We start from the raw sequence: 27,808 nt of genomic DNA, 5'->3' as shown, positions 1-27,808 counted from the left end.
GCAGATAATGTTACATGCCGACGAGAGGGATTCAATCAGGAGAGGCGCACGGTTGGCTCAATTTGGGATTCGAACTGGCTTTGGCAGAGAGGGGTGCCACGAAGTAACGAGGTTAGCTAGCACCTTGTAGATGGTCTTATTTTCAAAATGAGGTTAAGAGTTGGATTTATTCTTCGTAGTGTAATAGTTATTGCCACATTCTTAGGGCTTGTGGTGCTTTGGTCTTCCCTTTCGCCGAAAGAGCACGACGAAAATCCCTTTGCTAAACGGGTAAGTTTTCAATTACAACCAGCTTTCTACTGGTCAAACGTTATCATTTTATATGTTTAATGTGTTTTGTTGTAGCTATGCATTCTATAACATTTCTGGCATGTAATTATGGCTAACGTTACCTAACCATGCTGCTAAAAGTCAGCTAGCAAACAAGTCTGAGTCGTTGTCATGGAGATTGTTTAGCGTTAGGGTCTATTTTAGCTAGCTACTGTAACGTTAATAGAGTGCAAAATGTCATTGGGACTTTATGACAGTCTTGCTAACTACCATTTGCTTATACATTTTGTTATCTAACGTTAACTTGTTAATCAGACAGCTAACGTTAGCTAGCTAGCGTTCCTGCATTGAACCCCACTCGTTCCTGAATGTCCGCTTACGTTAGGTCATATTTAAATGATTTGACGACAATATCAAACATACCCGGAAGGCTTTAGCCTGCTAGCTGTCTCTCGTTCAAATTGTCTCCTGTTGCTCACGAATTCGACAATAGTTATCATTGTATGAAAAGACACCACCAAGATTGTAAAAACGTTGTGTTGAAATGACACGTAGCCAGCTGGCAACGAATGCCTGGAAAGCTAGCCAACTACGTTAATGCATCCCTGAAGCTAAACTCACACCTGTCAAGACTCGCACCGAAGCTGTAATTGCCTTTGTCGAATAAGTGATACTGTGTTAAACTACACGGCATTGTTTGTTTTATCTTGGTTAGCTATGTTTACTGTGAACCTCATGAACATCAACGCATGTGCATACCGTAATGTGGCCAGTGAAGGAATTCGACTTAAAGCTAATTGCTGGGGGACTAGTTAGCCAATTGCGCTGTCAAGTAGGGCAGATTAAGACCTTTGCTGATCCTGCAAACCTAGATGAAGAGCATCATCATCTGTTTAACCCTTTTACGCCTTGTAAAAGCTAGTAGCTACCGCTGTCAGCTAAACTTGCTTGATAGTCTATCACACCCTCCATTTTAGGCCTTGGAAAAGCAATAGACCTAGCTAACCTCTTTCTGATTCTATGTAGGAGGGAGCTGCCCCTAACCTCTTGCCTAAGAATGACATTGCTGACCAGTTCAAACCCGTGGTCCCCTGGCCCCATGTTGAAGGGGTCGAGGTGGACCTGGACTCCATCCGACAGAAGAACAGAGGAGACGACAAGCTGGTTCCTGGCAAACCAGCCGGCGGTGCTCAGAACCAGCAGAATGTCATCCAGAAACAGTATGTCACCTTCAAGCCCCACACCAATGTCTACTCGGCACCCGTCCTAAGGAGGGGGACCCTGGGGAACTTTGAGCTCAAGGAGCCGGAGCCCCACGGGGTGCAGGATGGGCCTGGGGAGGGGGCGAAGCCGTTCGTCCTGGGAGCGGAGTACCACGAGGCCGCCCAGGCCAGCATTAAGGAATTTGGCTTCAACATGGTGGCCAGCGACATGATCTCCCTAGACAGGACCATCAGCGACATTCGTCATGAAGAGTAAGTAGTATTAAGGCCAAGGCCCAATCCAGGCAGATAGACAAGGTGCTGGGTCATAGTATACATCTTTTTAGACCTAGGCCTATTGGAATGGTTTGTGTGTTATGGCAGTTGAATTGGAATGAAGAAGGAATCTGTGACATTCATCATAAAGAGTAATTACAGTAGTAGGCCTTAGAGCCCAGGTAGATGGCTACTGTATGGATTGGTGGTACTGTGTTGTATAGACTAGTAGTCGTCCCTATTAAGGATGTAGCTAGGCCTATCGGAATGGTACGTGTGTTAAGGAACTGCCATCAACTTAATGTTTTTTTCTCTTCTAAATATGTGTCACTGGGTGTTCCAGTTGAATGTTACTTCATCGTTCCTTTCACAAATGTTACAAATGTATTTTTTTTAAAGATCATAATGTATCCATGGCTTAACATTAAGGTCTGAAAAGCACTTGCCTATCAGGCAAGTCAGCGGTCTTTTTTTTTGCCTGACGATTATGATAATTTGCCTGAAAATGTAAATGGTTAATTCACATGCCATACTAGCTGCCCTTTACTGACACGGGAGGAATCAAAGACCTGATAGAATATAAATAATTTTTGTTATCAGCAAAAAATAATTATCAGAGCAGGCTCAACTTGCCAGACTGCCATAAATTGTCTGTCTTTCACTTAAACAATGGGGGGGAGGAACCAGAAAGATCAGTTAGGCTATTGGAATTATTTTTACAGTTTTGGTTTCACCTGCTCAATATGGCAACCTAAGAGGAGGCTCAACTTGGAACCCTGTTCAGAGTTCACTTGCCCTAGGCAAAAGGGCAACCCTTTATGTCAATCCCGGTACATGTAATTTAGCAGACACTTTTATCCAAAGCAACTTTGTCATTTGTGCATACATTGGAATATAACCCACTATTCTGGTGTCGCAAGCACAATTCTATACCTGAAGGGCTGGTATGACAAGGGTGTGGGGCAGGCTTTTAAAAGTTGGTTGTGCAATGTTAACAGAACAAAGGCCTACCACCAGTCCAATAGAAAAGCAATTCTTTGGTAGTCAAACTATTCAGTTAGTCCATTATCAAAACCGTATATATTGTGTGTCACAAACTCACACCTTGAGATCCAAGGCGTGGCCTCTCTATTCTGTTCGTAGTGTTTGCGTCATTTTGACATTTATTTTGAGAAAAGTTACACATGCTTACATTTACACACCAATTAGGCCTAGGTGTTCTATTGAAGATGTGTTTATCAAGTCATGTCTGTATCGGCCACATTCTACCCACTTAGAATGTGGAAATGTAGCATAATTCTTCTAATAATGGTAAGAAGAATTTAATATTTATTTTATTTAACCTTTATTTAACTAGGCAAGTCAGTTAAGAACAAATTATTATTTACCATAACACATGACCTTTGTTTTGGAGGTGTTCAGAACAAGGTTAAGGGTAGAGAAAGCTTGTTGGACACTAAGAAAGCTTTGTTGTAGAGCATTTAACACGAAATCCAGGGATGGGCTAGCTGCGTATAAGACTGTATCATCTGCATAGAAATGGATGAGAGAGCTTCCTACTGCCTGAGTTAAGAATGACGCTAGGAAGAATGCTGGCTTTCTATGCAACACCTTGATTGAGTTATACACTGTAAGACGCATTGTCTGAAATGTGCTACTCAATTTATGATGAGGTAAGCCTATTATACATCACAAATTATACGCGTGGTCTGATGGCTAGCAAAAAGGTTTGTTTCTACTAGTGTTAAGTTTGTCAGCAAATGGTGACTGAAATATTCGTCAAACAACTATTTTTCAGTGGCAATTGACGAGACTATAACTGACAACAACAAAAAGATATTTCAGTTGACTAAATCGAGAATTCTCTGATTACTAAGTGGCCTGGGAAAGAGTTTTTGGAGCGATCGTTTCACCTTCGCTAACCTGCCTTTTTTAAGTAGCTACCCTTTGCCTGGTTGAGAAACACAAGCCCAAAAAAACAGCATTGAGTTTAATAATAAAATGGTCTAGGTGTGTTTTTCTCTCCCTTGAGTAGGCCATCTTTGAATTTGTAGTTTCGCTCAGCCCTCCCACCCTGGGACTAGCCCCTCCCTCTGTAACTAGATCCTGGACTTCCTGATGTGTCGGCCCCAGGTGTCGGTGGTGAGGGTAGGCAACAACACCTCCGCCAGGCTGACCCTTAGCACAGGGTCCCTCAGGGGTGTGTGCTTCGTCCCCTCCTGTACTTCCTGACTGTGTGGTCGTGCACGACTCCAACACTATCAAGTTTGCTGAAGACATAACGGTGGTCGGCCTGATCACTGACGGAGAGGAGTCAGCCTACAGGGAGGTAGTCAGACAAAAACCTCCCTCAACGTCAGTAAGACCAATGAGCTGATTGTGAACTATAGGAGAAAGGGGAGAGCACGCCCCCATCCACATCAACGGGGCTGTTGTGAAGTGGGTTGAGATCTTCAAGTTCCTTGGCGTTCATATCGCTAAGGACTTAACATTGTCCACACACCCGCACAGTCGTGAAGAGTGAACTGCAGCGCCTCTTCCCCCCTTCAGGAGGCTGAAAAGATTTGTCATGGGCCCTCAGATCTTCAAAGTTCTACAGCTGCACCATCGAGAGGATCTTGAATGGCTGCCTCACCGCTTGGTATGGTAATTGTACTGCCCTTGACCGCAAAGTGCTACAATGGGTGGCGCGGGCAGCCCAGCACATCACTGGGGCTGAGCTCCCTGCCATCCAGGACATCTATACTGAACAAAAATATAAACGCAAAAAATTTCAACCATTTTTTTTATTGAGTATTACAGTTCCTATAAGGAAATCAGTTAATTTAAATTAAATTCATTAGGCCCTAATCTATGGATTTCACATGACTAGACAGGGGCGCAGCCATGGATGGGCCTGGAAGGGCATAGGCCCACCCACTGGGGAGCCAGGCCCAGCCAGTCAGAATGAGTTTTTCCTCACAAAAGGGGTTTATTACAGACAGAAATTGTTCTCCGTTTCATCAGCTGTCAGGGTGGCTGGTCTCAGACGATCCCACAGATGAAGAAGCCAGATGTGGAGGTCCTGGTCTGGCATGATTACACGAGGTCTGCTGATGTGAGGCTGGTTGGACGTAATGCCAAATTCTCTGAAAGGACATTGGAGGCGGCTTATGGTTGAGATTTCTCTGGCAACAACTCTGGTGGACATTCCTGCAATCAGCATGCCAATTGCACACTCCCTCAACTTGAGACCTCTTTGTGTTATGTGACAACTGCACATTTTAACGTGGCCTTTTGTTGTCCCAAGTACAAGGTGCACCTGTGTAATGATCATGCTGGTTAAATGAAAACAAATTTGTGCACACAATTTAAGAAGCTTTTTGTGTGTAAGGAACATTTCTGGGATATTTTATTTCAGCTCATGAAACATGGGACCAGTACTTTTACATGTTGAATTTCTATTTTTGGTCCGTGTATATATCAGGCGGTGTCAGAGGAAGGCCCGAAAAATTCCCAAAGACTCCAGCCACCCAAGCCATAGGCTGTTCACTCTGCTACTGTCTGGAAAACCGTATCAGGGCATTGTCTCTTGGACCAATAGGCTCCGAGACAGCTTCTACCCCTAAGCCATAAGACTGCTAAATAGCCAGACTACTAAATAGTCAAATAATGGTAACCAAACCAACTCACACTGTCATTCTCACACCGACACAACACAAACATACACACTTTTACACTCATTTGCTGCTGCTGCTACTGTTTATTTATGCTACTGCATCGTTGGGAATGGTTCGTAAGCTAGTATTTTACTGTTACGTCTACACCAGTTTTATTCAGTGCATGTGATAAATGAAATTTGATACATTGAATTTCAATCTACAATGTTCATACTTCTTTCAGTGGAACGTGGCCCTGTTAAAATGACCAGTAGCCTATATGCGAACATTTTGGTGGCACAGAAAGAAAAAGGGTTAGCAAACAACTTGACTACTTGCCACTATGCTATATCTGACTGGTTAAATCATTTGTTTTGAGTTCATGTGGACCCAGTGACCCGACTTGAGCACTGGGCCCCGGACTTGAGCACAAGGGACTTGGGACTCGAGGTCTAGGGAATCTACTACATCTCTGGGCAAAATAGTCATTAGCTCCCGTTCTACTTTTAGACCACAATGTGGCTGCGGCGTCTGTGGAACGTTGATAACAATGGCAATGACGTGACTGTGATGGAGGTGTGTAACCCATACTACTTTGCCAATAGCCTACTTTGCGGCACCATCTTGTGATTGTGCTTTGCGCTCTCAATTCAAAGGGCTTTATTGGCATTGCCAAAGCAAGTGAACTGGATGACAGTTAACAATACACTTACAAAAGTTTCAAGAATATACATTTCAAATGTTATATTATGGCTATGTACAGTGTTACAATGTACAAATGGGAAAATAAACAAATATGGGTTGTATTTACAATGGTGTTTGTTCACTGGTTGCCCTTTTCTTGTGACAACAGGTCACAAATCTTGCTGCTGTGATTGCACACTGGTATTTCACCCAATACATATGGGAGTTATCAAAATTGGATTTGTTTTCTAATTCTTTGTGGGTCTGTGTAATCTGAGGGGAAATATGTCTGGTCATACATTTGGCAGGAGGGTAGGAAGTGCAGCACAGTTTCCCCCTCCATTTTGTGGGCAGTGTGCACACAGCCTGTCTTCTTGAGAGCCAGGTCTGCCTACGGCGGCGCCTCCCAATAGCACGGCTATAGCTCTCGCTCTCTGCACTTGTCTGTTTTGTATGTAATGTGCAACATCTATGCGGCTGAATTGGGAATTTACATGGGCAGATAATTCGTATATAATCTTACTGTATACGTTTGTCATTTCTGCTGTTGGGAAGAGAATAGGAAGTTATGCAAAATGTTGGTAGGACAAAGCTATATGTTTGTGCACATGAAAGTCGGGGATATATGTTTGCTATAAATTAGCTCATTGTGCAAATGTATTTGTTTTCAATAAACATTGGAGGCTGTTTAACTATTTAATCTAAGCCAATCCGGGCTGTTTTGCCCGATTTTAGTTACGCACGTGTCAGTTTTGTCGCTAAACAGTCAACCCGTCTATAAAGAATGAGGGGGAAATATATAAAAGTTGCTTGGCGACATGGACAAAAATCCATATCACGATAAATTTACTGAATTATCACTAACGATGAGTTGAACTATAAATGTATAACATACTTTTTTACGTTTCCATGAACTACTACTTTGAATGCTGTACCTATCAATTGTCCCGTTTTAGCAATCACCCGTGTTGGGGTAATGCGTTAACCTGTTACTTTTATATGTAATCAGACTGATTTTTATGAGTAATGGAGTGAAGTAACGCATTTTCAAATTGGGTAATATTGTTCGTTAATTTATCAAACAATGCCTGCGTTACTTTCAGAATCATATCTCTACCCGGGTGTGTTTCCATGATCCGATCTCGACTTGTTTCCTCAGTTAGTTCTTATGCGAGCTAAGAGGCTGTTTGGAGAAATGTCATGACAGCTGCTGTCCGTAGAATTGTATAGAGGGCGCACCTCTGATCTTTGCCATTGATCGCTTCTGTGATGGCAAAGCCCATAGCGGGTTTTCCTGTCTAGTGGAAATGGTCCCTTCTATACATCTCTCTTGGTCTGTGTATGTGCAGTCTATAACCAGACCTGGCGGCTCGTGAGATTTTGACTAAATACAGTGCATTTGGAAAGTATTCAGACCCCTTTTTCCACATTTTATTACAAATAAAAAAATTGAAGTATCATATTTACATAAGTATTCAGACCCTTTACTCAGTACTTTGTTGAGTCACCTTTGGCAGCGATTGCCGCCTCAGGTCTTTTTGGGTATCACGCTACAAGCTTGACACCTGTCTTTGGGGAGTTTCTCCCATTTTTCTCTGCAGATCCTCTCAAGCTCTGTCAGGTTGGATGTTGAGCGTTGCTGCACAGCTATTTTCAGGTCTCTCCAGAGATGTTAGATTGGGTTCAAGTCTGAGCTCTAGCTGGGCCACTCAAGGACATTCAGAGACTTGTCCCGAAGCCACTCCTGCACTTTCTTGGCTGTGTGCTTAGGGTCGTTGTCCTGTTGGAAGGTGAACCTTCGCCCCAGTCTGAGGTTCTGAGCACTCTGGAGCACATTTTTTATCAAGGATCTCTCTATACTTTGCTCTGTTCATCTTTCCCTCAATCCTGACTAGTCTCCCAGTACCTGAAAAACATCCCCATAGCATGATGCTGCCACCATGCTTCACTGTAGGGATGGTGCCAGGGTTCTCCCAGATATGATGCTTTGCATTCAGGCCAAAGAGTTCAATCTTGGTTTCATCAGACCAGAGAATCTTGTTTCTCATGGTCTAAGAGTCTTTTGGTGCCTTTTCCAAGCGGGCTGTCATGTGCATTTTACTGGGGAGTGGCTTCCGTCTGGCCACTCTACCATAAAGGCCTGATTGGTGGAGTGCTGTAGAGATGGTTGTTCTTCTGGAAGGTTCTCCCATCTCCACAGAGGAATTCTGGAGCTCTGTCAGTCACCATCGGGTTCCTGGTCACCTCCCTGACCAAGGCCCTTCTCCCCCTTTTGTCAGGGTTGCCTCAGGGGTACGCGCAATGCCACCGAGGGTACGCCAAATAAAAATGTGATTCACATTTTCAAACATTCCATTTAGATTTTCCAACAGGGCAAAACATTTGGGTGATGTTTTTTTCTCTCACCTGAGTAGCCTTGTTTCACTGCCAAAAATAAAATGTAACCATCTAGTGTTCAGCTAATTAACAACACAATGTCAAATACAGGTAGCCTAGTCAAATAATGAACATCCAATCACATTAACCATTACTCTCTCGCGGGAATTCCACTAACGTATGTAGCCAAATGTAGCTGCTGCTCTTTCCGTTTGCTCAAATTGATAAATGGTTAAAAAAAAGTAAGGCCCGCGACCATAGAGACACGTACCAGCTCTACTGGTAGTACTGCTACTACCAGCAGTACTATACCTGCACCTGTCATGACACAAGTTGTTCTGCTTCCACGTGCACATCCAATGCTAGCATCAGTAATTCTACATTTGTTGCTAGCCCAGCTATCATGGACATTGACAGTTGTGAATCTGATGCAGCCGAAGAGCTAGCTGCATTATTTAATTTCAAACTTCACATTTCTCTACTTTAGTGTAATTATCAATATCTGTAAAATGCCCTCATTTATTTCCAGCTCTATCACACTAGGCCTATGTATACTGAACAAAAAAGTAAGCGCAACATTTAAAATGTTGGTCCCATATTTAATGAGCTGAAATAAAGAATCCCGGAAATTTCCCATATGCACAAAAAGCTTTTTTTCTAAAATGTTGTGCACAAATTTGTTTACATCCCTCTTAGTGAGCATTTCTCCTTTGCCAAGATAATCCATCCACCTGACTGGTGTGGCATATAAACAAGCTGATTTTAAACAGCATGATCATTACACAGGTGCACCTTGTGCTGGGGACAATAAAAGGCCAGTCTAAAATGTGCAGTTGTCACACAACACAATGCCACAGATGTCTCCAAGTTGAGGGAGCGTGCAATTCGAATGCTGACTGCAGGAATGTCCACCAGAGCTGTTGCCAGAGGATTGAATGTTAATTTCTCTACCATAAGCCGCCTCTAGTGTCGTTTTGGAGAATTTGGCAGTACGTCCAATCAGTCTCACAACCGCAGACCACATGTAACCACGCCAGCCCAGGACCTCCATATCCGGCTTCTTCACCTGTGGGATCATCTGAGACCAGCCACCCTGACAGATGATGAAACTGTGGGTTTGTACAACCAAAGAATTTCTGTACAAACTGTCAGAAACCGTCTCAGGGAAGCTCATCTGCGTGCCTGTTGTCCTCTTCCGGGTCTTGACTTGACTGCAGTTCGGCATCGTAACCGACTAGTGGCAAAATGGCCACTGGCACGCTGGAGATGTGTACTCTTCACAGATTAATCCTGGTTTCTACTGTACCAGGCAGATGGCAGACAGTGTATAGCATCGTGTGGGAGAGCGGTTTGCTGATTGTCAATGTTGTGAACAGCGTGCCCCATGGTGGGGTTATGGTATGGGTAGGCATAAGCTAAGGACAACGAACACAACTGCAATTTGAATGCACAGAGATACCGTGACGAGGCCCGTTGTCATGCCATTCATCCGCCGCCATCATGTTTCAGCATGATAATGCACAGCCCCATGTCGCAAGGATTTCTACACAATTCCTTGAAGCTGAAAATGTCTGCATACTCACCTAACATGTCACCTGTTGAGCATGTTCGAGATGCTCTCGATCGACGTGTACGACAGTGGGTTGCAGTTCCCGCTAATATCCAGCAACTTCGCACAGCCATTGAGGGGTGGGGCAACATTCCACAGGCCACGATCAACAGCCTAATCAACTCTGTGAAGATGTCGTGCATGAGGCAAAATCGTGTTCACACCAGATACTGACTTGTTTTCTGATCCACGCCCCTACTTTTTTAAATTGATCTGTATTTCCAGTTGTGAAATCTGTAGTTTAGGGCTTAATTGAAATAAATTAACTGATTTCCTTTATATGAACTGTAGCTCAGTAAAATCGTTGAAATTGTTGCATGTTGCGTTTTTTATATTTTTGTTAAGAGTATATCATACATTGGTAAAACTATGCAAAGTGATGGGAATCCCTGTAACAACACTGGTTAGTATGCATTTTTTTAAATTTACTTTTATTTATTTCACCTTTATTTAACCAGGTAGGCAAGTTGAGAACAAGTTCTCATTTACAATTGCGACCTGGCCAAGATAAAGCAAAGCAGTTCGACACATACAACAACACAGTTACACATGGAGTAAAACAAACATAGTCAATAATACAGTAGAAAAATAAGTCTACATACAATGTGAGCAAATGAGGTGAGATAAGAGAGGTAAAGGCACAAAAAAGACCATGGTGGCGAAGTAAATACAATATAGCAAGTAAAACACTGGACTGGTAGATTTGCAGTGGAAGAATGTGCAAAGTAGAGGGAGAAATAATGGGGTGCAAAGGAGCAAAATAAATAAATACAGTAGGGGGAGAGGTAGTTGTTTGGGCTAAATTATAGATGGGCTATGTACAGGTGCAGTAATCTGTGAGCTGCTCTGACAGCTGGTGCTTAAAGCTAGTGAGGGAGATGGATTGATGGAACTCTTAAGGTCAGGTGACGATGTAATAATATGAGGGGCAGTCTACGAGACCTCTGTGCCAGTGGGAGCCCTACCATAGAACATCAGTGTATATACAGAAGAGCAGTCCAGCCAGCCAAAACACACGCAACAACATACATCCAATTAACCTGCATTTTGGCTTTAGTTTATATCAGAGCAGATTAGAGAACAGTCATAGCAGAACAAATGAGGAATGGCGGCTAGGCTGTCCCATGGCTAGGTCAACCCAAGGTTCTCAAGCTGAGGGGAAACCTTTTGGATTTCATTTGCATGGAGTTGTTTTGGATTCAGTGTATAAAGGAACGTATCAGATCGCCTAGTCCTCCCAACCCTGGAAGTAGAATGTAGCTACAGATTATTTTCATTACTGGAGATGCGTGACTGATAGCCTATACTATTGGGATAGGGACATGTTGCCAGTGGTCTGGTTCTTGATAAGACTGTTACCTAGGTTTTATTACTGTACACTAGCTGATTACAGTATTCTGTAGAGTTGTTTGTGTAGCAGTACATTTCAGGTACTGAGTGAAGTTTGGTATAATGAATATCCAGCTGAACAGAAAGGAGCAGTCGTAGGGCAAGTCAATCGGGTTTATTACAAGTTGTAATGGAGACGCCTCCAGCACAGAGTAGAGAATGTCTAACTGGCCTCTTGGAGACGGGCCCTTTTTTTCTTCTAATCAGATAGCACCAACTGTTCTGGAAACACCAGCCCGAGAGGCTCGCAGTTCACAACCAAGGCAGCGGCTTTGTCAGCTGCTACAGAATCAGTGTCCCCAGAAGGTCATCAATACAACCGTGAATAGTCAGTGTGTCCTTGTACCTCCAGTCTGGCGTCAATCACTATCAACCGATATGGGCATAATCCGTAACAAGTCTAGTGACCAACCCCCACCTTGAGTGTCACAACTAGAACACTGGAAATGTGTATTACAGAAATATGCTAAACATTGTGTTAATCACTCTTAACTAAATATGATCTTTAGTCCTCTTTAATTTTCCAATTATATATGGCCAAACCAGGGGAGAACGACTGCCCCCTCTCATTGAAGCCATGGAAGTTAAAGGCAACAGTGGTACGGGATGCATTTGTTAGCAGAAAACAATATAGTGAATGTGGGAAAAAATTGGAAAAAATGCCATCTTTGTGTAAAAACATTTTTGGAAGACCATCATGGTACCAGTAATTGCTTCTAATACACCAAATGTATGTCCTTGAACCATTTATTATAATATTTTTAATCGCACACAAGTATACGGGTCATTTAGTTGCTAATGGCAGCCTGCAGTACCCCGGTCGGTCTTCAACTTGAGTTACTCAATGAGCGGGAGCAGCGTCACTTCCTGGAGTAGCTCAAATGTTTCAGGTTATGTCTCCATGAGACGCCGCCTTAACAGATTTCAATTGGCTTCAATGCGCTATTGTGTCTTCACATAGGAATGAAAGGTGGCACCTCGTCGTTTTGTCTGTGTGCACACATTGGGCCACACACACTGTCACTGATTAACTCACAATGGACTAATACTGTGTGGAGAACAAACAGGCGAGGTGTATTTCTCCAGCCTTTCATCTGGCTGCGGGGCCCAGTGGGAACACAAAGGGCACCTTTGAACAGTCAGCATGACGACAGGACATGCATCCCTGGTTGGACGCTACAGTACAGGCTTTAGGTTATGTGGCTGGGCTGCTGACATCCACGTGGACTTTACTATAGCCTAGTCAGTATGGGAGATAATGGATGATGGACTAAAGAACATGATGACTGATTGTGGCTGGGCTGGGCCCTCTATTTTGGTTTGGTGCTTCCTAGGAATGTAGGACAACATACTGTCAACTGATTACATTAACTGTAGTAGGTGTGAGACTGTTGCTGCACCCAGACCGGGGGTATAGTGGAGGGTGAACTTCTCTTTCGCAACTTTCTATTTGTGAAATGGCATTCACGCACTTTAACCACTACATCACTGCCCCAGACCTAACTGTTGATATTAGACTGCATTTCCTAGTTGTTCTACATATGTAAACCGTTCCATGATATATACATATATATGGGCAGAACATTAATCCGTCAGTTTGAGGTTGTTGACAGCCATGTGAACTGCATCGTGTTAGGAAAATAGAACTCATGTGGACTAACCAGTTACTGACAAAGTGCATCACTTGCTGTGGCTTGAGCTGCTCTATACGAAGACGGTCCTGATTGGCACACTGCTATTCACGCCTTTCTGTGGATCAGTGCACAGCAGATGTAGGCAAAGGTGTCACTCACTCCATTAGGGGGGCTCCTGAGTGGCGCAGCGGTCTAAGGCACTGCATCTCAGTGCTAGAGGCGTCACTACAGACGCTCTGGGTCGAATCCAGGCTGTATCACAACTGGCCGTAATTGGGAGTCCGATAGGGCGACGCACAATTGGCCCAGCGTCGTCCAGGTTTGGCCGGTGTAGGTCGTCATTGTAAATAAGAATTTGTTCTTAACTGACTTGCCTAGTTAAGTAAATGTTGTCAATATTTATTTAGATGAATCTGTGTTTGATTACAGAAAACCCAGGTGGCTGAGGTGGATTGGTTGTACTTTAGTTGTGCAATCAGGATGTGAATGGTCTCAACACAGGATCTGTAGTTCCGGTTTTGGCCACAAGATGGCCCACTGCAGTCACTATTGAGCAGCCTTGTCCATTACACTTCATTTTAGCCCCGTTCAGGACATTGGGTAAGACTGCAATTCAGTGGCAGGAACTCTCTTTTGAGTTTCATGGCAGATGACGTTAGACATTCTCACCTCTCTGCAGAGGGGCTGAGTTGTGTTGCCTATATGTGCATGCTTGGCCCCAGTCCCATAACACGGTGGGAAGAAGCCAAGGATGTTCAGTATTTTCACCACAGCTCTGGCTCAGCTGCCCTCCTCCCGGTGCTGTGTGAGTAAACAAAAACAACTCTCTGATGAAGCGCGAGCCTGTATCAATTAGACTAGTCTCGAGACACGGCCGTAGATCTACAGATAGGACTAGTTGTCAGCCTGGTATAACTAGTAAACCGGTTAAGCGCTCAAGTCTTCCACGCTGAACAGTTCATATCATGTTTCTGCACAATCTGAATGTATCCAATATCCACACATGACACTAGCAGTACAACACTGTTAAAAGTTATGAAAATATTGACCTTACACCCTTAGCCTCCTCCTTAAATCACGACTTTTAAACACTTAATCGTTTTTAGTGCTGTGGTTTTCAAAACTTCTCTGTTGACAAAGCATAGGCCTGTTTATTTAGGATGCGTGTGGTACTTTTACTTGGCCATGTAGGCCAAGTAAAGTACCGTGGCCTACGTGTTCCAGGCTTCATGTTTGTGTGTGTGTGTGGTTGAGGTAGATTAGTAGCTATCTGTCATACATTAGTGTTTCTCTGGTAGGGTGACTGCATTAGAGCTGCTTAGCCTGGAGGGATCCTGTCAGCAGAAATGTGGTGAAACGGTCTCCATTTAAGAGTTCTGCGAGGCGCTTCACTTGAAGGCTGCGGCGGCATTTTATAGGCAGGAAGATGGCTGACCTTCGCTCAGCACAGGACCCTCTTTCCTTGTACACACACGAGCATACACTTGTTTTAGCTCTATCTCCTTCCTATACTATTTGTCAGGCGCACACAGACGTACTGAAACTCACATGAAGCCCCTAGAGCGACAAGTAACCTCCACAGACTGAGTTAAGTCACCGGTGTTATTCATTAGTGTTGCTTTTGTCCTCCCCTCCGTAGAGCTCAGCACAGGGAGAACTGTTGTCTTCATAGACGTGTGATGAATGTTTCCACACACAGCGATCACTCGTCAAGCCTCCAGTCTGCATCCTGACTGATATGTTGGCTAATAATCTTAGCTAAATTTTGCATTGTTTGTTTTACGTCGTCTGTCCACGAGATTAGTTGGCAAAATCCGTATTGAAGTTTTGCGATTTGTAATTCCATGTGGAGAAATTCATGACCTTTTACCAAGAGTAGTGAGTTCAGTGTGTTGTCGTTCTGAGAACGAAAGTCTCTGGGACAGACCTTCCCTCTCACACAACAACAGCAGCCCAAGCCATTCAACTGTGCCCGCTCCCTTGAGTTAATTAACATCAGGTCCAAGACCATCACTGGATATGTTTCTATTTGTGTCGTTTCAGATGGGAATGAGCGAGGCTTTCGTGGAAACTCATGTAGGCTAACCGCTGTTCTGCAATGGATTCCTGTTGGACTTTTTTTCTCTCCAGAAAACACTCCACGCTGTCAGAGCAAATTACCCATAGGCCGAGTGAATATTCAAAATTGTTCTCAAATGCAGTAGATTTGAATACAGCCATAGAGCTTACCCCATGTGTAGACTATTGCACAGTGTTTACAAGAAGCTGATATGACTAATGCTTTCCTCCCCTGCCCTTCTAACTCATCGACGCCTCAACTCAAAACACAAGCCAGCATACTGTAGCTGAAGGATAAGCCATTAGTTACACTGTTAAACAAGGAGATGGGTTGGGGATGGTAAGAGCACTGAATCCCAGTTCAGTATAAGATCCTCCTCTAATCTTTTCTTTCACATCTTTCTATAAGCCTCTCCAGGGAGACTTCTTAAGTGGCACCCTATTCCCTATATAGTGCACGACTTTTGACCAGAGCCCTATGGGTCCTGTTTTAAAAGTAGTGTACTATATAGGGTACCATTTGAGACGCTACCCGTCTGTATTTAGTGCCTCCGTCTTTTGGCCTTTCCTAGCCTTTATTTACTGTTGAAGGTTTTTTGTGCAGGTCATAATGAAGTGGCAGTCCAAAACCTCCCTGGCTGTAAAAGTGAGTGACGTGAGGAGGTGCCTGTGGATCTTTATCTGTTTTCAGGCCTAGGGAGGCTGAAAGCCATTTTCCCTTAATGGAGCTGTGAGCTCTCAGGTTATAAAGGTTTGGTCAAACAGGACTGTAATCTGAGGTGTTTATCTGAGTGTTAGTGGGTGAGAACCAGGAGGACAGGCCAGAACAGGAGCTGTTCCGCATGTTACTGCAGGGGAGATGCGATGGGAGCGACACACACTAACACAAGGATTAAAATTTGCATTGCAAAACATATATACGTCACAATGTACACAAACCAGCCAGGCGTTTCTTAGAAAAATAACATTTTATATGCCAAGTGTGTTATAATCATCCTAAACAGGAAGGACAGGTAGGCAGACCTGTGTGATTCACCATAAATGTAACCTCCCAGAGATGCTCTATAAACTGTTCTCAGTTCAGTCTCAGCCTTAACAACCCCTCCCAGACACTCTAGATCTGCTGTGCTGCAAACTCTTTTCAGTTCAGCCCAGACCTGACCAACCTCTTACTGCTCACTCCGTCCTGAATTCCGCATATCACTGATGATAACGCTCACAATTCTTGGGTCAAGTGACCTCAGACGCCTCGCCGCTCCGTCTTTTTCTTTCAGGTCGTCCCCTAGGCAGATTGCTTTGCTAGCGCCAAGGGCTCAAACCAAGGCTAAAAATAGACCCTCAGTATGCCACACCAGTGTCTGGCCCGGCCTCTCGCTCTATCTCTCTCACACACACTCTCACACACTCGGCTGTATTAACAGGGCAGTTGGATGGCTAGTTGTAGGGCAATTGGCTGGCCTGAAGCCTATACGTAGGCATGGCATGTGACAATGGGAGGTAGTGAGTACTGTTGTTTTTGCAGTAGAAGAGCAGCAGACACCTATAGTGAGTGAGTACGCTGAGAATGAGGAAGTGGAGTCCAGGACACACACACACACAGCGCACTCTGCCAAAAGGAAACCACACAAAGCAGGGCTGCCTTCCTGCCTCACAGATGGTCTGCCTGTGGAGGAGGAGGGGGGGAGGGGATTGGGGGTTGTGACAGAGGCCTAGCAGAGCTCTGGGTAGACACAAAGGAGAAAGAGCTAGGCAGCTGAGCTTAGGGCTATCATGTGTTAGAATGGATCTAGCTAGCAGCAATTGCTGGTGAAGCTAAGCTAGCCAGGGCTGTGTCTATTCTGATGTCTTCAGATTGCATAGTGGAATCTGTTGTGCCTTTGGCCTCTTTTTTTTGTGTGTTCAGTCCTATATCACTCCAAAGCAGTATTTTCTAAATGTATGAAATGCTATACAAACTTGGTCAAAAGATGTTACTTTCCAGCTTCTGAACATAGCCTAAGCTATATAAATATTTCCTGTTATCCACTACATGTTCAGTATGTATGCCTACAGCCATTTTAATTCTTCCTCTCCTCCTACTGTAGGTGTAAGTACTGGCACTACGACGACAACCTACTGACGTCCAGTGTCGTCATCGTGTTTCACAACGAGGGCTGGTCCACCCTGATGAGGACGGTCCACAGCGTCATCAAGAGAACGCCCAGACGATACCTGGCCGAGATCGTCATGATCGACGACTTCAGCAACAAAGGTAGCATTGGTTTGAGTACTAGTAATTACAACACATGGCTGATAGGGTTTTGTCTTTGTACCAATATTGTCTTATGAACTAACGCTCACCCCCTTACTAACTCTGACTTTGCTGGCAGCTACATTATTGATGTACTTACTGTGACATGTGGTTGTCCCACCTAGCTACCTTAAGATCAATGAGTCGCTCTGGATAAGAGGGTCTGCGAAATGACTTGCATGGAAATGTTTGTTCCATTTTGAATTAGCCAATCAGGTTAGACTAGAAGGCTTCATGACATCACTCTACTGCAGTGTACCAGCGCTTCACTGTTGTACTTGTACATTTCCTCACAAGCCTTAGTGCATAACATGTCTATTCTTGGTTTAAGGTTAAAAGCACCCTGCTTTGTTTCAGCTAGGCTAGTAGATAACTACAGTTGGCTGTAAGCAGGGGACCCCCACTCCAATTACCAAGTAAAACGCCCAGCAATTGAATCAGCGCTCTGCAACAACACTTTGCCATTGTCATGCTAAATTATCACCGGCTATGAAAAGCATTGGAGTGGAACAGCCTTTCGCCCCCAGTGTCTCCCTTAGTCCTGCATTGTGAGGCCCTGCCCAAGCAATGGAACACCATTCAGTTGTACTGTGAGAGCCTAGTCCACCATTGTGAAAAGCTGGCTGAGTAATTCCCCTGAAGCGGGGGCACCACAACACCAAAAGATACGTAATGGACACTGACTTCATGAGAACATCAAGAGCTCAGAGAATTCATCTCGTTAAGCATGCAGCCTGCTACTGATTGCTATTACCAAAGCCTGCTACAGTATTCTAAACCATCTGCATGCTATCACAAGCCCTTCATTGCCAGAAACTGGTGTGGCCATTGGAAACAGGGTTTTGAAGGAGAAAGATGCCACGTTATTGCTCAGGTTTCACATCAGTTGTTGCACATTTTGTTCTACAGCAGGCGGCCACAGCCGAACATACACAAGTAATTATAAAGGTTGTGACTAACTCACAGACCGCAAGCAATATATAGCGGTGCCAGGGGCTCATCGTCTTTGCACTTCTGATGTTATGGAATTAAACTCAAGGTTATGGTTTATATAATAGTATTCTAGGGTTGATACAGAAATATCTCTGTATAGTTAAAGCATGAAACCGTCTTGCTGCTGATAGGTACTTATCACAGTGGTAGGCCGTGCCTTTTCGTACTACAACAAAAGCGGTACCTGCTTCGTGCCGTCCCCGGTAGCGACGAACCTGCCGTTTTTACTTGTAGAATTGCAATTCTCGTCAGTGGCCAACAACTTGACTTTGAGCCAATCAGAGAGCACAAACCCCCACGTGGGAGAGCCTACAGGTGTGACAACAAAGATGGGAAGAGGGTGTTTTCTCCGTACAGCCACAGTTAAATGTCATGAGCCAGTCACACTTCATATGCAGTGTAGGCTATGGGATGTTAGCTAGCTAAGTGCACAGACTCAATGCACACAACACTAAATATTTCCTGCAAGCTAGCTAACCACTGGAGCAAATATTGACATAAGGAAATCACAATGGATTAGTTTCCATGAAACCGCTGCCTGTGTTAGCTGCAGTGTCCTTAGCTAGCTATGCTACATTACCAAAAGTATATGGACACCTGCTCGTCGAATGTCTCATTCCAAAAACATGGGCATTAAAATGGAGTTGGTCCCCCCACATTGCTGCAATAACAGCCTCCACTCTTCTGGGAAGGCTTTCCACTTGGAACATTAGTTAAGTCGGGCACTGATGTTGGGTAATTAGGCCTGGCTTGCAGTCGGCATTCCAATTCATCCCAAAGGTGTTCGATGGGGTTGAGGTCAGGGCTCTGTGCAGGCCAGTCAAGTTCTTCCACAACGATCTCGACAAACCATTTCTGTTTGGAACTCAGTAGTTAGTGTTGCAACCAAAGACAGATGATTTTTACTCACTTCAGCACTCTGCGGTCCCGTTCTGTGAGCTTGTGTGGCCTACCACTTCGCGGCTGAGCCGCTGTTGCTCCTATACGTTTCCACTTCACAATAACAGAACCTACAGTTGACCAGAACAGCTCTCGCAAGGCAGACATTTGATGAACTGACTTGTTGGAAAGGTGACATCCTATGATTGTGCCACGTTGAAATTCACTGAGCTCTTCAGTAAGGCCATTCTACTGCCAATATTTTGTATGTGGATATTGCATGGCTTTATGCTCAATTTTATACACCTGTCAGCAACAGGTGTATGTTACACTAGCTTGCAAATATGCTAACGTTAGCTAGCTAACGAAACAGAGCTAGCTAGCTATGTTGCATCATCTAGCGAATATGCTAACGTTAGCTAGCTAGTTAAACTTTTGGCCATGGGCTGGTACTAGCTGTATGGGGTTATGGAGAATGAATTGAATTGTTTCTTCGTCATCTAGCTCTGGCTAGTATCAACAAGGACTTTCTGCAAAATTACAACATTAGCACAGCTAGCTAGCTAACATTGGAATCTAGACCATAAACTTAGCAACACACTGGCATGCAGTGTCAAACAATGCTTCTGCCACCTTTTGGTTTAGAGTATTTTAACAAGGCTGACGACTTCAAGGTCTTTGCTGTGTGAACTGGAGGTTGACTGCCGACACTCTGTTCAGAGGTGCTAAGTACTGTCGGCCGGCAAAGGTTTGATAATCCTACCGGTGTGTCTGGGCTATAAGCCTCTAGTGACGATTGTAATATATAATCTGCACAACCACTATAGTTGTAAATGCAGTCATACTAGCACAATAATGATCAAATACTGTACGATATCCTATTGTGTACATATCAGGCTATTACTAGGAATACTACCTCTTCTATTACTTGTTATTGATTTGAGTCTTATTGAAGTATTGTACTGCAATGTTCTGGGGCCTAGCACACAAGCGTTTCACTGCACCTTTTGTACCTCCTGGTAAACTGTGTACGTGACAAATAAAAGTAGGTTTAATCTCACTGTCCCTGTCGGTCTCCAGTGCACCTGAAGGAGAGACTAGAAGAGTACATTAAGCAGTGGAACGGCCTGGTCAAACTGCACCGCAATGAGAAGCGAGAGGGCCTCATCCAGGCTAGGAGTATAGGAGCCCATGTAGCCACCCTGGGACAGGTAGGCTACAGCTACTCCATCACCTCTACACTTACTGTGTGTGGATGAGACAAAGGGGAATGAGTGAATGGATTGATCTGGAGCCACTAATATAGATTTACATCCATATAGAAGGAAAGATATGGAATGGCAACAACTCTTCTGTCAAGCAACTGTTCTCTCCAGTGTCTGACGTGTTTGGCCGCTGTGTGTGTCCTGTCGTCTATAGGTTCTTATCTATTTAGACGCTCACTGTGAAGTCGCTGCCAACTGGTACGCCCCTCTGGTGGCCCCCATATCCAAGGACAGGTATGAGTGGTCTGTGGCTGTGATTTTGAATATTTCTACTTCATATATGATGACTTGTTCTACTGTAATAATGAAACATATTCTCAATGGTGCAGGTCATGAATCCTCTCCACCAGAAACATCTCTGTATTATGTCACAGCATAACTAGTGATATACATTGACGTATATACAACCTAATTCATGTGCAGATGATTGTATTGAAAATGTATAGATGGGTGTATCCATCCATGCTGAATATGCAAAACTGTATCTATGCTAAATATTGATCAGTAATTAATATCAATTTAGTGCAGTGGTCTGCCCCACTGTAACATCTTGTGTGTGTATTCTCATTGCCTGTTTCCAGAACGGTATGCACTGTACCTCTGATAGATTATATAGACGGCAGTGATTATACCATAGAGCCCCAGCAAGGTGGTGATGAGGACGGGCTGGCCCGGGGAGCCTGGGACTGGAGCCTGCTGTGGAAGAGAGTGCCTCTCTCCAGCAGGGAGAAGGCTAAGCGAAAGCATAAGACCGAGCCTTATCGGTAAACATCCTGCTACCATCCATGCCTTGCATGTCCATCTAAAACCCAGATGTATTGTTTGTTTCCCCCCTGTGTGTGTGTGTGTGTGTGTGTGTGTGTGTGTGTGTGTGTGTGTGTGTGTGTGATGCATGAAACCCTCCCTCCATCTCCCCACCGGCTGTCCCTACCCAGAACGGTGTGCACGGTCCCTCTCATAGACTCCATAGAAGGGAAGACATTCCAAATTGACCCACAAGGGGGAGGGGACGAGGATGGCTTTGCCCGCGGCGCATGGGACTGGAGCATGCTCTGGAAGCGTGTGCCCCTCAGTAGCAGGGAGAAGGAGAAGAGATTAACTAAAACTGAGCCCTATCGGTAATTTATCGGCACTAAAAAAAAAAATCTGCCCTGCTTGCAACATCAACCTCTGAGGCACAAATTATGCATTAGAGTATACAATATGCTGTCTGCATGTACAGTACTATTTGCTTGGCCTTGGCTTGCTCATACTACTGCTTGGCACTTCTCTATAGTGTATAACTGTATGCTGACCTGCTAGTGATCGCAGTATTTTAACTATGAAACACAAGTGCTACCTCATATAGTGGTCTGTAGATGTAACAATAATCAGAAAGCTATGTAATACCCATTAATTACCAACTGTAGCACTCAATGTGGCTTATTAATTTCTCTAACTTGCTCTAGTGCCAAATTTCATGCTCTTGAAGAAATGCCTATGGCCTGGACCAATTAAAAGTATCAATTTGTCCGAACCCTGAATGCTAGCAGTCTCTGATACCTGGAAGGAATTTTGACATGCCACTGCTTGTGCCTTAGAAATCAACGCTTAAGTCTTTGAAATTAAACTCTTTGAAATCTCTCACTAATGTCCTGCATTCTCATTCTCAGTTTTTCTTGGTGTGATTTCCTCACCAATAATCTCTTCGGTCTTCTCCACAACTCGGTATCCTACCACGTTATTCTATTGCTTGAGAAGATAAGTCAGTAATGTTTCACCTTCGATGGCTAGCATGATATTTGGTCATTTGACATTAAGGATTGTTTGGGAGCACTCTTTGGGTCAATGTACTTGTTCACTCTTTTTGTCATAATGCTTATGTTTCTCCCTATTTCATCATGTATCCACCTTCTTCCCTACTACATTTTGAGCTCTTGTCCCTCTCTCTGGATGAGACTCCTGTGGGTTGTGGGTAATGTAGTTTTGGGCCTTTCTCAGGTCTCCTGCCATGGCTGGGGGGCTGTTTGCCATTGAGAGGGACTTCTTCTTTGAGCTGGGCCTCTATGACCCAGGACTGCAGATCTGGGGAGGGGAGAACTTTGAGATATCCTATAAGGTAAACACTAAGACCACCTAAAGCTCTCAATCATCTACGAAAGATTTCACATCATAATAAAATACTTGGGCTATTGTTTGGTCCTGTATTGATACTGTTACTAATCATGCATAATGATTAGTAGCTGTTCTTTATTTGCTGTGAATTTCAACTATGTTGTCTCTCTATTGTACTGGTATACTATTGTATTTTCAGCTTTGTATGTACCATCTGTGTAACTCCAGCATGTTCTATTGTCCTGATCTGACCCCAGATCTGGCAATGTGGTGGCCAGCTGCTTTTCGTGCCGTGCTCCCGCGTGGGCCATATCTACCGCCTACAGGGCTGGCAGGGCAACCCACCCCCTGCCCACGTTGGCTCCTCGCCCACACTTAAGGTCAGTGTGCCAAGTATGTCAAACTAAGCACCCAGGCTGCCCCTCTTAGCCTGCTTCCAGATCTGCGTTCAATCTCTTTCCAACTCCTATGGTAATTGTCACAATGACTGTAAGAGTTGGCAGGACAACACAAACAGATCTGGGACCAGGCTAGCCCACTCTGGCAAATCCCTGGCAGCTTTTCTTGGCTCCTTTGAGCTGACCTGGCACCATCTGCTTATTTACTTGGATTCATCCTTGTAAACTAATATGGTTCAGCCAGTTTCAAATGTCTACAAGGGTAACTAGATTGAATGATATATTGTGCTAAGGACAGTTCATGTAGGCCTACAGCCATTTATCAAATGGTCAGTAGTGGATTAATTATATGGATATCATCATATGTATCGGTCATCTGTATTGTATCATAAAACATCAGCAATCTTATGGAAGAACACCATATGAGAAGTAGCATATGGATTGACTGACTGATGTCCTCCAAGAGGTGTTGTCCTTCATGGAAACGAATAATTGGTGTTTTATTCTGATCCTCCCTGCTCCAGAACTATGTGCGTGTGGTGGAGGTCTGGTGGGACGACTACAAGGACTACTTCTACGCAAGCCGGCCGGAGACCCTCACCCTGGCCTACGGGGACATCAGCCAGCTCAAGAAGTTCAGAGAGGAGCACCGCTGCAAGAGCTTCAAGTGGTTCATGGAAGAAATTGCCTATGACATCCCCATGAACTACCCACTGCCCCCCAAAAACGTGGAGTGGGGAGAGGTAGGCTAAAGTATTGTCCATATTTCGTTTTTAGTTTATTCATACTACACAATAGTAGCTAAAAGCTGAATTGCAGTCTTACTTCATTAAAATATCAACATATGCATCTGTTGAAGAGTAGTGTGTTACTGTCCGCTACATGACCAAAAATATGTGGACACCTGCTCGTTGAACATCTCATTCTGACATCATGGCCTTTTAGTGGAGTTTGTCCCCTGCTTTAACAGCCTCCACTCTTCTGGGAAGGCTTTCCACTAGATGTTGGAACGTTGCTGTGGGGACTTGTTTTCTTTCAGCCACGCGCATCAGTGAGGTTGGGTGATTAGACCTGGCTTGCAGTTGGCGTTCCAATTCATCCCAAAGATGTTCAATGGGGTTGAGGTTAGGGCTCTGTGCAGGCCAGTGAAGTTCTTCCACATCGATCTCGACAAAACATTTCTGTATGGACCTCGCTTTGTGCACAGGGGCATTGTCATACTGAAACAGGAAAGGGCCTTCCCAAAACTGTTGCCACAAAGTTGGAAACACAGAATCATCTAGAATGTTGTATGCTGTAGCGTTAAGATTTCCCTTTACTGGGACTAAGGGGCCTAGCCCAAACCATGAAAAACAGCCCCAGACCATTATACCTCCTCCACCAAACTTGACAGTTGGCACTATGCATTTAGGCAGGTAGTGTTCTCCTGGCATCTGCCAAACCTAGATTTGTCTGTTGGACTGCCAGATGGTGAAGCCTGATTCATCGCTCCAGAAAACGCGTTTCCTCTGCTCCAGAGTCCAATGGCGGCGAGCTTTACACCGCTCCAGCCGACGCTTGGCATTGCGCATGGTGATCTTAGGCTTGTGTGTTGCTGCTCGGCCATGGAAACCCATTTCATGAAGCTCCCGACAAACAGTTATTGTGCTGACATTACTTCCAGAGGCAGTTTGGAACTCTCTAGCGTTGTAACTCGCCGGTCCTGTTCTGTGAGCTTGTTTGGCCTACCACTTCGCTGCTGAGGCGTTGTTGCTCCTAGACGTTTCCACTTAACAATAACAGCACTTACAGTTGGTCTCTCGAGTGTCGCAGCGGCCTAAGGCACTGCATTGCAGTGCTTGAGGCGTCACTACAGACCTGGGTTCGATCCCAAGCTGTGTCACACCCGGCCGTGACCGGGAGACCCATGAGGCAGCGCACAATTGGCCCAGCGTCATCCGGGTTAGGGGAGGGTTTGGCCGGCAGGATTTCCTTGTCCCATCGCGCTCTAAAGAATCCTTGTGGCGGGCCAGGTGCCTGCAAGCTGACTTCAATCGCCAGCTGGACAGTGTTTCCTCCGACACATTGGTGCGGCTGGCTTCCGGGTTAAGCGAGCAGTGTGGCTTGGCTGAGTCTTGTTTCGGAGGACGCATGGCTTTCGACCTTCGCCTCTCCCGAGCCCGTAGGGGAGTTGCAGCAATGGGACAAGACTGTAACTACCAATTGGCTATTACGAAATTGGGGAGAAAAATCTGGTAAAAAATACAACAAAATCGATATAAATAAAAAGCGCTTACACTTGACTGGAGAAGCTCTAGCAGGGCAGAAATTTGACGAACTGACTTGTTGGAAAGGTGGCATCCTATGACGGTGCCATGTTGAAAGTCACTGAGCTCTTCAGGAAGGCCATTCTACTGCCAATATTTGGCTATGGAGATTACATGGCAGTGTGCACGATTTTATACACCTGTCAGCATCAGGTGTGGCTTAAAGTCAAATCCACTCATTTGAAGGGGTGTTCACATACACAAAAGTATGTGCATTTGGAATGTATAGTGAACATTATTGCTTTGTTCCAGGTCCGTGGATATGAGACCAGCTACTGCATTGACAGTATGGGCCACACCAACGGCGGCAATGTGGAGATTGGACCCTGTCACAGAATGGGTGGGAACCAGGTCAGAAAACCCTTTGTCATTTTGGATTATAGACTTTATTTATTCCTAAACATTATTCATCATTTACTGATAAAACACCTCTTGTAGCTTTTCAGGATAAATGAAGCCAACCAGGTCATGCAGTATGACCAGTGCTTGACGAAAGGACCAGACGGGTCGGCGGTGATCGTTACACACTGTAACATGAACGAGAACACAGAGTGGAGATACTTCAAGGTATGCAGCTGCATCTAACTTCATATATGAGAACCTCCTTAGATTGGTGCCATTGTTTCAATATATGATTGCTTCATAAGATGTGGTAAACGGTTGGAAAGAGAATCCATCCTTGTTACCAATACAGTATTATGAGTTTTTTCCTATCGCGTTACAGCTTGAGATGGTACTGCTGAACATAGCTTATTAGCATGTATGTGTGAGGGTATATGTAGTGTAAGTGAACTCACTGTTTCGTTTCCCTCCCAGGACCTCCACAGGTTCACCCACGTCCCCACGGGGAGGTGCCTGGACCGGTCGGACGTCCTCCACAAGGTCTTCATCGCAGACTGTGACACCAGCAAAAGCACACAAAAGTGGGAGATGAACAATATTGTAGCGGTTTAAAGCTACGGCCGCACAGAGGGTACTTTACTCCTACTGGAACTCACTCAACAGGATAGGGCATCGAACACTGCACTTCAACTGTCTGCTGCATTGAGAGGTTGTGTACATCCAAAATGGCACACTATTTCCCTATATAGTGCACTACTTCCAGAGCCCTATGGGCAGGGGCGTCAATTGTGTATGGCAGTCAACATACACCAACTATTTTAAAATGGGCTACTAAAGTCATTCCAATCCCCATTAAATGGCAAATGCAGTTTAAGCTGTAATAGCTGGCAGGCCTCCGAGCAGGTGGGAAAGACTGTTTGTTTGTCTGGATAGAGCACATTGAGCTGAGGTAGCTTTTGTCTTAAAACAGTGCAGAGGTGGAAGATTGCTGTAGATGGCTATGAAACTGCACTTTTGACTTCACATGGAACTTAACTCGTTTTTAATCCCGGTGCGGAGCTAGTGCTTAGCAGCTAATTGCTGTATAACATGTTTGTAGAACGTTAAGTCCCTTATTGACTGTGGGGAATGAAGCTACAACTAAGGTGATAATGGCTGGAGTCAATTTTTCTTGTTTTCGCTGTCTCCAAATAGCTTTTTAGAGTTTTTAAATTTTGTAGGTTTAGCTGAAATGACAGCCCTGCCTAAGGGCCCTGGTCAAAAGCAATGCACTATATAGGGGATACTGTGCTCTCTCAACCATGTCCCACGGAAGATACTCCTCCGTACACACACTTGGATAATGGACCTTTTTTCAGTTGTAGATGTTTACACATTATTGCTCTCTTCTCTCGATCTTTACATCTTATTGGGGTATTTGGGCTATTACTCAGGGGTCTGAGAATGTTTTCTAACTTTAAAAAAACATTGGTGGAGGATTCATTAATCAATGTGCAGAATTGAACATTCAACAATTCAAAACCACTTCTAGCTAGGTTTTTAAGAATACTATGTTTTTGAAAACTGCAATGGATTATAACCTGGTCTCAGATCTGTTTGTACAATGACCCATAGGTGTTTAATTGGCAAGAAAGCACAAACAGATCTGGGACCAGGCTAGATGGTTAAGTCCACTCATGAATCATGGTCAAGAATGAACACTGGATGTTTTGAAAGGACTTACTACTTCAATGATGTTGGTCTTAGGCACAGTGAAATTCCAAAAGCTTGAATTTAACATGTTGGCTCTAACTGGTGAATTTCAAATGGCTATATAAAGAAAGGGTTTTTGTTTTTATATATTTCCAGCTTGGTATGTAAATGTTGAATGATGACTGCAAAGCAACCAGAAACCAATTTGTTCAAAGCAAAATTTTGAAAATGTGATTTCTTTGGGGTATGATGTGATATGTATGCATTTTTTATAATGTAAATAGGTTTATTTCTAAAACATAGAGCTATGCAGTGAGCCTTGGATGAAGGTGTACATATCTAACTTATTAAAAAATATTGGCTCGAACTGTACTCATGGCAATAAATTTTACCTTTTTACCAATGACTTTTGC

At 44.2% G+C, this 27,808-nt stretch overlaps 1 protein-coding gene across 2 annotated transcripts; it reads left to right on the top strand.

The window, feature by feature from the left end:
- Positions 1 to 27,801, top strand: LOC120053040 (N-acetylgalactosaminyltransferase 7-like). 2 transcript variants are annotated; one of them, XM_039000286.1, is made up of 12 exons: positions 1 to 270; positions 1,297 to 1,745; positions 17,221 to 17,387; positions 20,379 to 20,509; positions 20,718 to 20,797; positions 21,499 to 21,681; positions 22,544 to 22,661; positions 22,915 to 23,037; positions 23,580 to 23,798; positions 25,614 to 25,712; positions 25,800 to 25,928; positions 26,178 to 27,801. In XM_039000286.1, the coding sequence occupies exons 1-12, from the start codon at positions 148 to 150 to the stop codon at positions 26,313 to 26,315; spliced, it is 1,959 nt and encodes a 652-aa protein (XP_038856214.1). In that variant the 5' UTR covers positions 1 to 147; the 3' UTR covers positions 26,316 to 27,801. The 2 variants fall into 2 exon arrangements, with proteins under 2 accessions (XP_038856214.1, XP_038856213.1); XM_039000285.1 differs by lacking the exon at positions 21,499 to 21,681 and adding an exon at positions 21,145 to 21,327.
- The last annotated feature ends 7 nt before the right edge of the window (positions 27,802 to 27,808 follow it).

The sequence above is a fragment of the Salvelinus namaycush genome, chromosome 8 (assembly GCF_016432855.1).
Source record: "Salvelinus namaycush isolate Seneca chromosome 8, SaNama_1.0, whole genome shotgun sequence".
NCBI lineage: Eukaryota > Metazoa > Chordata > Actinopteri > Salmoniformes > Salmonidae > Salvelinus > Salvelinus namaycush.
The sequence above is the reverse complement of the archived record's forward strand: the minus strand, read 5'-3'. Positions and strand labels throughout refer to the sequence as shown.